The following is a 12,886-nucleotide window of genomic DNA, read 5'->3' as shown; positions in this document are numbered from 1 at the left end:
AGTTAAATCCGAAAAAATCACTAAGTGTGGAGGCCAAAATCGTCCCCCCAAAAACCTGTTAGGAGTATGTTTCAGTTAATTTAGAGTTGATTGGTAGTACTTTGTAGTGGAGTATTTTTTTTCCACCATTGTGTCACTACCGAAACGTTTTTGTGTCACTACCGAAACGAAAGTTAAATCCGAAAAAAATCACTACGTGTGGAGGCCAAAATCGTCCCCCCAAAAACCTGTTAGGAGTACGTTTCAGGCAATTTAGAGTTGATTGGTAGTACTTTGTATAGGAGTAATTTTTTTTTTCACCATTGTGTCACTACCGAAACGTTTTTGTGTCACTACCGAAACAAAAGTTAAATCCGAAAAAATCACTAAGTGTGGAGGCCAAAATCGTCCCCCCAAAAACCTGTTAGCAGTACGTTTCAGGCAATTTAGAGTTGATTGGTAGTACTTTGTAGGTGAGTATTTTTTTTTCCACCATTGTGTCACTACCAAAACGTTTTTGTGTCACTACCGAAACGAAAGTTAAATCCGAAAAAATCACTAAGTGTGGAGGCCAAAATCGTCCCCCCAAAAACCTATTAGGAGTACGTTTCAGGCAATTTAGAGTTGATTGGTAGTACAGTACTTTGTAGTGGAGTAATTTTTTTTTTCACCATTGTGTCACTACCGAAACGTTTTTGTGTCACTACCGAAACGAAAGTTAAATCCGAAAAAATCACTAAGTGTGGAGGCCAAAATCGTCCCCCCAAAAACCTGTTAGGAGTATGTTTCAGTTAATTTAGAGTTGATTGGTAGTACTTTGTAGTGGAGTATTTTTTTTTTCACCATTGTGTCACTACCGAAACGTTTTTGTGTCACTACCGAAACTAAAGTTAAATCCGAAAAAATCACTAAGTGTGGAGGCCAAAATCGTCCCCCCAAAAACCTGTTAGCAGTACGTTTCAGGCAATTTAGAGTTGATTGGTAGTACTTTGTAGGTGAGTATTTTTTTTTTCCACCATTGTGTCACTACCGAAACGTTTTTGTGTCACTACCGAAACGAAAGTTAAATCCGAAAAAATCACTAAGTGTGGAGGCCAAAATCGTCCCCCCAAAAACCTGTTAGGAGTACGTTTCAGGCAATTTAGAGTTGATTGGTAGTACTTTGTAGTCGAGTAATTTTTTTTTTCACCATTGTGTCACTACCGAAACGATTTTGTGTCACTACCGAAACGAAAGTTAAATCCGAAAAAATCACTAAGTGTAGAAGCCAAAATCGTCCCCACAAAACTTTGTAGTGGAGTACATTTTTTTTTCACCATTGTGTCACTACCGAAACGTTTTTGTGTCACTACCGAAACGAAAGTTAAATCCGAAAAAAATCACTACGTGTGGAGGCCAAAATCGTCCCCCCAAAAACCTGTTAGGAGTACGTTTCAGGCAATTTAGAGTTGATTGGTAGTACTTTGTATAGGAGTAATTTTTTTTTTCACCATTGTGTCACTACCGAAACGTTTTTGTGTCACTACCGAAACGAAAGTTAAATCCGAAAAAATCACTAAGTGTGGAGGCCAAAATCGTCCCCCCAAAAACCTGTTAGCAGTACGTTTCAGGCAATTTAGAGTTGATTGGTAGTACTTTGTAGGTGAGTATTTTTTTTCCACCATTGTGTCACTACCAAAACGTTTTTGTGTCACTACCGAAACGAAAGTTAAATCCGAAAAAAATCACTACGTGTGGAGGCCAAAATCGTCCCCCCAAAAACCTGTTAGGAGTACGTTTCAGGCAATTTAGAGTTGATTGGTAGTACTTTGTATAGGAGTAATTTTTTTTTTCACCATTGTGTCACTACCGAAACGTTTTTGTGTCACTACCGAAACGAAAGTTAAATCCGAAAAAATCACTGTGTGGAGGCCAAAATCGTCCCCCCAAAAACCTGTTAGCAGTACGTTTCAGGCAATTTAGAGTTGATTGGTAGTACTTTGTAGGTGAGTATTTTTTTTTCCACCATTGTGTCACTACCAAAACGTTTTTGTGTCACTACCGAAACGAAAGTTAAATCCGAAAAAATCACTAAGTGTGGAGGCCAAAATCGTCCCCCCAAAAACCTATTAGGAGTACGTTTCAGGCAATTTAGAGTTGATTGGTAGTACAGTACTTTGTAGTGGAGTAATTTTTTTTTTCACCATTGTGTCACTACCGAAACGTTTTTGTGTCACTACCGAAACGAAAGTTAAATCCGAAAAAATCACTAAGTGTGGAGGCCAAAATCGTCCCCCCAAAAACCTGTTAGGAGTATGTTTCAGTTAATTTAGAGTTGATTGGTAGTACTTTTTAGTGGAGTATTTTTTTTTTCACCATTGTGTCACTACCGAAACGTTTTTGTGTCACTACCGAAACTAAAGTTAAATCCGAAAAAATCACTAAGTGTGGAGGCCAAAATCGTCCCCCCAAAAACCTGTTAGCAGTACGTTTCAGGCAATTTAGAGTTGATTGGTAGTACTTTGTAGGTGAGTATTTTTTTTTTCCACCATTGTGTCACTACCGAAACGTTTTTGTGTCACTACCGAAACGAAAGTTAAATCCGAAAAAATCACTAAGTGTGGAGGCCAAAATCGTCCCCCCAAAAACCTGTTAGGAGTACGTTTCAGGCAATTTAGAGTTGATTGGTAGTACTTTGTAGTCGAGTAATTTTTTTTTTCACCATTGTGTCACTACCGAAACGATTTTGTGTCACTACCGAAACGAAAGTTAAATCCGAAAAAATCACTAAGTGTAGAAGCCAAAATCGTCCCCACAAAACTTTGTAGTGGAGTACATTTTTTTTTCACCATTGTGTCACTACCGAAACGTTTTTGTGTCACTACCGAAACGAAAGTTAAATCCGAAAAAATCACTAAGTGTGGAGGCCAAAATCGTCCCCCCAAAAACCTGTTAGGAGTACGTTTCAGGCAATTTAGAGTTGATTGGTAGTACTTTGTAGTGGAGTAATTTTTTTTTTGTTGTTGTTTTTTTACCTCAAAAACACACTTTCACCTAGAAACTCCATTCACAGTTCAAAACATCCACCTTACTGTTGACATGCATGTTTGAGATTTTTTCTTTGAAATCATTTGTAGTTTTGAAGATATTTAACTTTAAGCGCCCAATGCATATTCAATGCGGCAATGGACATTTAAAGGCAGGCTTACAACTACATACTTACGCCTAGTAACCTCATTCATACTTTAAAATGTTCATCTTACGGTGGACATGTTTGCCTGAAAAGGAATCTTTGAAATGTTTAATAGTTTTAGAATTGTACTCCTTTAAATTTTCAGAGATTTATAATGGAGGTCGATGGACGGTTTTGGGACCTCAAAAAAACACTTTCACACTTTAGAAACTCCATTCACAGTTCAAAAAGCACACCCTGTGTGAAGGTAGCGGCGCCTTTGATACATTTTGTCATCGATATGTGTTTATAATGTGTTTATAGCCATGTGTCACGTGAAGCTTGACCAATCACTTTGTTGACGCACCTGACCAATCAGAGCGTTGACGGGTCTGACCAATCAGAGCGTTGACGGGTCTGACCAATCAGAGCGTTGACGGGTCTGACCAATCAGAGCGTTGACGGTGAACACGGACAAAGTCAGGTATAGATTAGGATCCGCTCTATACCTAAAGGTATAGACTACAACTAGACAACTACATACTTACGCCTAGTAACCTCATTCATACTTTAAAATGTTCATCTTACGGTGGACATGTTTGCCTGAAAAGGAATCTTTGAAATGTTTAATAGTTTTAGAATTGTACTCCTTTAAATTTTCAGAGATTTATAATGGAGGTCGATGGACGATTTTGGGACCTCAAAAAAACACTTTCACCTAGAAACTCCATTCACAGTTCAAAAATTTCACCTTACTGTGGACATGCATGATTGAGATTTTGTCTTTGAAATCATTTGTAGTTTTGGAGATATTTAACTTTAAGCGCCCAATGCATTGTCAATGTGGCAATGGACATTTAAAGGCCAGGGACGATTTATGGCTTGGGCACAGTTTGCACGTGCACAGGTTCCTGAGCCAATGGGGGGCTTTGGATTTAATAGGCTTTTCAAAAAATACATATAATATATATAACATATATATATATATACCCTAACCCTAACCCTAAAACCGAAATAAAGTAACCAAAAAACTGCCAATATAACCGCAATTACCGCAAAAATGTGCGTGCGCGGGGGGGGGGGGGGGTCCGTTGCGATTTTGTGCACAAGGCCCATTTTCACTTTAATCCGTCTATGCAGAGCAGAACCTCTGCCCCAATTCTTTCACATCGGCCTGTTATAGTGCCACCGGGAGGCAGGCTTTTGCAAAACACATTTTTTTATATTACTCCAATAGATTTTGTTCATATATCAGGCAAATCGGTACACATTATCTCTATAGTCATGTGATCTAGATGGATCTGTCCGATTTTTCATATTCCATCCTGATTGGCTTCCAAAGTTTGCAGGACTGGCCCGTTTTGAACAAAATGCCTCAAATCCTGAGGCCGTGAAACTTTGCACACATTCCCACTAGGTCAAGGAAGAAGTGCAAACATACATTTTTTAAATCTGCTTCATGGTGGCGCTATATCAGGCCGATTCACATTTTGGCCTATAACTCTTGAACCGTAGGTCAATTCACACACACACGCTAAAGGAGTTACAACCTTTTTATGGATAAGGGCATACCAAGTCACAGCATTGTGGTACAATGGACAAAATTACAGGAAGACACACATAAGAACCCCCACATGAACACATGCATGCACCCGTGTGCATGCACATATATAAACACTCATTCTTTCTCACAATCACAGGCAAACTTTTTTTTTGTACAGGCCAGTATAATTCATAACTTCATATCAGCGTAAAGAAGTACCTACAGAGTACAGAAAAAAATGTTGCCAGCTTGAAGGCAGCGGCTGAAAGAAGTTTTACTACAAGATGACACCGAAACCAAACAATTCTGAACGTATGATGTCATCAAGGTTCTTGCCAGCGGATTGGTTGATACACCGGTTGCATCTTGTAACATTATTACAGTTTTAAGTCCATATAAAACCATTTACATTTGGGGTAAATGTCTTGAGTACAAAAAAGGCACTGCCATTTGTTATTCTAAATATGACTTTCCCAGCCTCGTGCATGCAAATCTAAAATATAAATTACACTTTTCAGTTGTATGTTTTTCTTCTACACTTTTTTGTCCTTTTTTCTGCATTTTTTTTTATTATTAAACATACAATATTCATTTTTCTTTTTCAAATATATACGTAAGCCTGCAGTCAATACAGGACATCGGCTCTTCAATAATAAAATAAAACTAAATCAAAATCGAGAAGCACAGTCAAGCGGTAAATCTTTGTTACAGAACAGGTGCTGTCGAGGTTATGGAAAAATGTAAATAAAATAAAAAATGCGTCTCGGCATCCCATTATGACAGCGAAAAGGAAAAAACAGTATATAGGTCTTCATTTAAACTACATAAATATTTCTTTTTTCTTTTTGGAATATCAAGGTGGCATCATAAACGTTAATACTGCAGTGTGTACAGTGTTCAAAGCTCTCTGGGAATGCCCAAGTTTTCTATGGGTTCTGATAAATATTTGGTTGAAAGAAGTCTAAAGTAAGGCTGGGCAATACATCAACATTATATCCAGGGACGTGCACAGATAGACTCTAGGTGCTTCTAGAGCACCTGCCCTTTGCCCTCTTGACCAGAAGTGCCCTTTTGAAAAAAAGAAAAAAAAACATTTTTTTTTGTTTTTCAGTTTACAGCAGGGGTCTTCAACAGGGGGTCCGGGACCCCTAGGGGGTCCTCAGAGTTACCACAGGGGGGCCACCAAATCTTTATGTGATATGATTTTTCTTTTTACCATAACCACTCGAAACCTAGCATCCCTTTTCGGAGGAGAACTTTAGCCAAAAATAGCAGATCTACAAGCTCACAACGCCTCGCGCTGCGAGGCGTTGTGGGCTTGTAGATCGGCTATTTTTGGCAAAGAGGTATAGGAGTAGAGGGAAAAAAGACCAGACCAAGTAAACAAAAAAATGTATAATTTACTTGAGCACCTGCCCCTCAAAATGTCTGTGCACGCCACTGATTATATCAACATTGTGATATGACTACATATATACAAGCTCACAACATGTGTAGTGAGCTTGTAAATCTGTAATTTTCACTATTTTGAAAATGTTTGGAAAATGTAAAAGAAAATAGATTTTTTGCCATATTTCCCAGCCCTAGCCTAAAGGCTCATTTATATTTAGTTAAAACCTTTTTGTCCATTGAGCGACAATTGTTGAAAGGGTCGTTCAACTAAGTATGCCCCATCCTTCAGGCAGCAGCCGCACGCAGCTGAATAAATGTTTGTAGCTCTCATTGTCTACTGCTACATCCTCTCTAACAGACGCTTATCCTTGTTGCTTACATTGTTATCACTGCGATTAGGATGCTCTTCTACCTTTGGCTTGGAATTGCTGTCAGAAACCAGCATGCACCTCTTACTCGGGGTGGGGGGTGTTAGGGGCCGATAGTTGGCCTCTAGGTATAGTAAAAGCCTCGCCATCCCTGATCTTATCTTACGGCTTGTGGCTTGCCTCAAAAACGCATCAAGATTGTTTATTATATGAGTGACTGGCTCCGATTCTTACATATAATGGCAGCATTCAGCCATGCAGGCAGCTACCTACTATATACCAAAGCAACAGCCAAAAAACCAAAACAAAAAAAAACATCAGTCTCAACAAGACCAAGATAAAGATACAAAGAAGAGATTAAAAATCTAAATACAAAACAAAAAAAATAAAAAGTCAAAAATAACTATGTTAATATTTGAGATGTATGTATGGTCACCAGCCATAGCATGTTAATACATATGGTACTTTAAATAATAATACACTTGACGACTATAAGAATCACCTCCACAACAGTTATGGAAAACAAAATGAATAAATAATAGTTTGAATCTACTTAGTATTTATATGGCAGTGACACTGAAAGACTCTGAATACATGTCCCAAGGCGTAGCCATGGAAAAGCATGACGTGCCAAACGGCCCACTCACGATAAAATGGACCTGTGTCATATACTGTACTGTACGTGCTTTGTGGAATCCCATTTCACATACGTACACTCACTACAGTTCAGAGAGTTCAACTAATGTTGGACTTGCTCTTCTGGGCTATAAGCACTGTGCATGCGCACTACTCAAAATACTCAAATGCTGCACAATGTTATTTACACACAAACATCTCTCTGTGTGTGTGTGTGTGTGTGTGTGTGTGTGTGTGTGTGTGTGTGTGTGTGTGTGTGTGTGTGTGTGTACTGTATGTGAACGGTTGTAACCAAGAGTGGCATGGATGCTGCAATGGCGTTCATGAGCTTCTCTCCTGTTTGCATGTCAACAGCTTTCAAGTCCCGATCAACCAAACTTTCAGTTTTTTAAATGACGCAAGATGGTTTGGCCAAAAACCTTTGGACTCCAAGGTTCCAGGCAATTGGCTGGTTTTAACAGGGCTAGACGATGGGTTTGTTCTTGGGGCACAGTGATGTAGGAAGGGAGGTCATCCCCCCAGTAATCAGGGAGAGATTTGTGTGTGATTTGCCTCTTGGGCAGGTGGGGAGGAAACCCTTGTGCCAATTCCATTTGCCATTAAACCTTTTTCCACCTCTCCTGTAGGACTCAATACTGTCTACAGTACTTCACCCCTAGGTTCAAGTGTTTGAGCTTTGGCCAATACCTCCCTCTGCATTACACCTCTTCTTCGCAATGGAGCGAAGAGCTCCATTGACTCGGGTTGATTGTAACAATACTGCATGGATGGGTGTTGTACAGTCTCGTGATTTGGTGTGGCCATTAGTGTTTCGTGTGGGTGTGTGTGTGTGTGTGTGTGTGTGTGTGTGTGTGTGTGTGTGTGTGTGTGTGTGTAAGTGTGTGTGTGCAGAATACAAAAGGAAATACTATAGAATTACAAGAAACTAATAAAGAAACTAAACAATTGTAATCCACAGTACAACTCACAACAGCCTTTTAAACTGTTCCGAAGTCCGAAAGTTGCAAATGTGGATATCTGTGAAAACTCTTTTAACTGTTCTATAACAGCGACAAGCTCGTCTCCCACGGGTTAACACCATCATGTGCTTTCGACACAGTGGAGTTTTTCCGACCCAGCTTATTTAAACATAAACCCATCTTTATAAAGTCTGCTTTCCAGACGCAATAAACCAAGGATAAATATTAAGACACAGAATGAACATAACATTGATGTATGCTAAAGAAAATTCAAGGTAGGCTGACACTGTCAGAACAGATTGTTCAGACAGCCATATTACATCATTCGATCATCGATCATTTAGGAAGTTCTCACAGACTTTAAAAAAAATAAGGATTCCCCTAGTCCTCATTTTCTGCGATAACTGTTTACTGACAACATCACCTGTCTCCAGACTGGTGGCCTCTTCTAAGTGCCTGCATGTTATTGGACTTCAGCATCCGCCCGTCCATAGACTGCCTTTGGCCAGCAGATGGAGGTAAACACAAATGAGAGACAATCTCTGGGAGCAATACCCTTCATGGACTGACTATAGCGGATATCATGTTGCTTCAAGGAAGATGATTTGTATGACCACCAAATCCTCCTGCTGTTTTCTAACTGCCATGTTTCAGCTCTCATCGTAGCTCATCGACTGTCCTCCTTTCTTCCCAGACAGAAACATGCAGCCTTAGCACATCACCCTGCTTGTGAAGTACAACCAGCCATTATCTCAACCCAGATAATGATTCCCCTGACAACACAACATGTATCAATCTCCCATTTAAAACATAAAAGCCTATACTCCCAATGTATAGCACCTACAAAGGCTATTAATTCAAAGACACATGCTATATAGAAACAATTTGAAATTCAACTGTGCCGAACTCACTTCCTTAGATCATTCACACGATTAGGCCCCCAAAGGTGATTGGACATGACATCACCCTCTCCTATTACTCCTAGCCATTTAGAGGTCCTGCCTCTGATTTCATTTCATTTGTTTTGACATCCACTTCCCTTTCCTCCACAGAAATCACTTCCTTAACACCCGCATCTATTCTTCTCCTTGTCCTACCACATCTACAGTACTTCCTGTGTCTTTCTTTTGACTCCTCGTGTCTCTCTCTCTCTCTTCATACGTTGGCTGTGCTTTCACCTTTTCTCTCTCGTTACATTTTCACACCAACTTAACTTGGCAATTGGCAAGCAAAATAAGGAATAAGCACATTGGTTGTAAACTAGCAATGATGGCTACCGCATGGGAATTAAAGCAACCATGGCAGAATGCTGACACTGTAAATAAAAAGGGGGTATATATATATATATATATATATATATATATATATATATATATATATATATATATATATATATATATATATATATATATATATATATATATATATATATATATATATATATATACATATACATATATATATATATATAAACTTTCATACCTGAAAAGTTCATTACATGTTCTTGTACCCTTTGAAAGTAGCATCATTATGTAAACAATACATACATACAAAATACAAATGATTTGCCACCCGATACAGAGCGAAGAGTTCCCCCACGCTTCGAGCCATTCTCACTTAATGCTCAAATCCACGGTCGCGACAGTGAAAGGAAATAACAAACTTCCCTGTGTTTTTTTCTTTGTTTTGCCTTGCTTTTTGGGTCTGAGGTACTATAAGGGTTTTGAAACGCATTGACTGCCATGACGTGATCAGGACATGACCATGCTCAGATAGGCGGGGGGCGGCCAGAGTCTGGAAAGCGGAAGGGCTTTTTTCAGGTACACCCCAGTCTTACTGTGGCATGACCTGTCCCAGGGGGTCGTCCCGTTCTGCTGGGGCTGACTACTTGACTGCAGTACTTCCTCCGTCCTCCCAGAGGGCGATCTTAGCACACTGTCCAGATCATATTCAAGGGTTTTTCTCGCTCCCTCCACCCAGACCCAGAGGAATGAGAGCGTACTGGGATAGCAGGAAGTGTACATTTTTGTCCAACCCGGTGGAAGGTGCCAATGTGATAGCTTGTGTAAGCCGTGTGCCGAGTGACTCGGTTGTGTCACTCAGACCCCGCCCACAGTCCATTGGTTGAGCTCTACCATTGGCTACAGGATGAGGGAATGGGAGAGTTGGTGACCTCCAGGTGAGTTATCCATCCTGGGTGTTCACTGTGGCGCTGCTCTCACTCCGGTCCTCATCTCAAATTGTGGATGTGCGGTCAGCACCATCTGAACAAGGACAGAGAAAACATCAATTGCATTAGACTTTAACTTTCAGTGAAATCCTCCATCAGTAATCTCCAACAGTGGTGGACCGTAACAGTAGTACATTTACTTGAGTGCTGTACTTAAGTACATGTGCCGTACTTTACTTGAGTACATGTGCATTTTTGGATACTTGACATGACTTTCACTCCACTACATTTCAAAGACAAATATTGTACTGTGTTGAGTACTTTGTCCACCACTGATCCCCACACAGTCTAAGTAGTGTACTCATTTGCAACTGTGATGGTGAGTGAAAGGGCAGCTCTCACTGTGCTGGCTCATATACAGTATATTTGAGTATGTGGTGTGTGTTTGCTGTTGTGTCATGGACTGAAGCCTTTCAGACTCAGTGCACAGTGAGGGGCCACAGACCACACCTGCATGGTGGTGGCAGCAAAACATCTGTCAACAAAGCGATGAAGCCTTTTGGACAAAAAAACACAGGATGACAGGCTAGCTGTGGAGCTGTGTGGTGACTGAAAATGGTAAAGCGCTAAAAGCACGGTATATGGCTCTTTTACTTCATACTCAGTGGTACATCAAGTATGATGTACTGAGCAAAATGGCCACCATGTGAATATGGTCAATGATGTGTGAAGGTTAAGGAGATCCAAACTGCCTTCCAAACATGTATGTCTGTCTGTCTGTGAATAGTAATTAGAAAAAAAAAACAATCTGATATATTACCTCTTAAGATAAGACTCATTCTCTATCAACAGCTTGAGAGGTTGCTGTGATAGGCCTACAGCACGCTTTCTTTTTTAAAGTCACAATGTGTAACTTTTTCAATTAAAGAAAAGTTTTTTTAATATAACCTTTCACTGGTATATTTTTCACAATAACTATTCCACATAAGTGTTTTTGACAACTTCTCTAAACACTATTAGATAGATTATTTCATAGATTCTATCATTCACCAATAGGCCATTTCTCGACTAGAGCAATGTTTTCGTTTTATTCATTTATTTTACAATTATTTAGATTTTATTATAATTTTCTGGACAGGACATTGACGGTTAACAGGTAAAGTGAGGTAGAAAACCTGCAACAAAGGGCAATGAGTCAAAGCCACAATGTTGTAAACAGCCTATGTTGTGGCTGAGTAAGGGACACACACACATTTGACAACTACCCTTAACATGCTTTTGAGCTTCAGACAGTCATTTAAGCTAGAGGCTGAACAAACATAATTGTCACTGTTGGACAGAAAACTTGTATGTCCAAAATCCCAAAACTTTTCAAGAAAATAACCTGTGTTCCGATGGATCCAATGCAGTTATCATTAAACATACATTGTTACAGAATGTAACCTCTTTCAACCTGGAGCCCCTATTTTGGGCTTGTCATTATAGATTTGTCAAAAGTAGTGACACATACGGTACAAGCTCACAACATGTCCCAATGCAATGCGTTGAGCTAGTAGATCTGCTATTTTCGCTACTTTTGTGTGACGCTGACCTAATTTATGAAAAGACAAAACGTTTAAATACGGAGATGCAAGGATTCTGCCTGACAGCAATGATATATGCTTTGTGCCCAGTACAGTTCCTAGGCCTTCCCTTGGCCCTCTCTGCTTGGCCGTCTAGCTGGGTGGAGGCGTGTGGGTGCAGTGGACAAGAGCGAGACCGGAACTGTAGTTTTTGACTGAGTTAGCATTCCATAGCTGGGGGCACTCCCTCCCTCTGTACCCACCTCTGCTTCTTGCCTTTCCCCTGCTGCTAACCACCATACACGCACACACAGACGTGCACACAAAGCAACACTTGTCCGCCCGCTCTCTGTCGAGCACTGAGGCTCACTGTCTTTAGCCTGGGAGTGTAGTGTGGTGGGGAGATGGGGGGGCAGGGGCAGGCGGTGACTTTACCCCAGACTCAACTCCACTTCACGTGGGAATGGTTACTCCGTTTAACCTGCCCCTTGCTTCCACCCACTCACCTCCACCCCTCCACCCATCTTTTCTCTTATTCTCTCTGCACAGTATGCAGTCAAACACTGGCCGGAGAAAACCTTTACACACTAACAGCCTGGACACAACCGCCACTTCCTACTGACTGTACTTGTATGACTGAATTAAGTGAATCACTAACAATACTGAATGAAGTAATGAATGACCTGACAAACTTAAGGCCCAAACTCACATACACAATGGTCAGCAGACAGCGGGGGGTCCCGTGTGGGATACGCTATTTAATGCCACGTGATGCTTTGACCAGCACTATGAAATATTCATTTTAGCTTGAGGTTTAATTAATTTTACAATTGCATAAGTAGTTTTAGTTTTAGTTAGAGAATTGACTTTTTTTGCATTGTTAATTGAGTGTGTGTGTGTGTGTGTGTGTGTGTGTGTGTGTGTGTGTGTGTGTGTGTGTGTGTGTGTGTGTGTGTGTGTGTGTGTGCGCGTGTGTTACCTCCCAAGGCGTGCTCTGTCATGCTCAGACACAGAGACTCGAGGCGGTTGTTGATGTCTGGTTCCGTCACTGGCAACTGAAGATCTAAATGACAGTTACAGTACAGCAAAGTTAAAACACAATGTATGTACAATGTATGAATGTGTG

The 12,886-nt window shown here is 40.4% G+C and overlaps 1 protein-coding gene across 7 annotated transcripts in view; it reads right to left on the bottom strand.

Annotated features, from left to right (window-relative positions):
• Positions 1-9,511: 9,511 nt before the first annotated feature.
• samd4a (sterile alpha motif domain containing 4A) overlaps positions 9,512-12,886 on the bottom strand; it is a 72,543-nt gene continuing 69,168 nt past the window's right edge. For all 7 annotated transcript variants that reach the window (XM_084062046.1, XM_084062045.1, XM_084062048.1 and 4 more), the window contains 2 exons: positions 12,740-12,823; positions 9,512-10,292 (listed from right to left, as the gene is read on the bottom strand). In XM_084062046.1, the coding sequence (XP_083918172.1) occupies positions 10,264-10,292; positions 12,740-12,823 (113 nt within the window). In that variant the 3' untranslated portion in view covers positions 9,512-10,263. The remainder of the gene's footprint in view (positions 10,293-12,739; positions 12,824-12,886) is intronic.

The sequence above is a fragment of the Gymnoscopelus microlampas genome, assembly GCF_963454915.1.
Source record: "Gymnoscopelus microlampas genome assembly, chromosome: 1".
Classification (NCBI taxonomy): Eukaryota; Metazoa; Chordata; class Actinopteri; order Myctophiformes; family Myctophidae; genus Gymnoscopelus; species Gymnoscopelus microlampas.
This window is presented reverse-complemented; position numbering and strand designations above follow the sequence as displayed.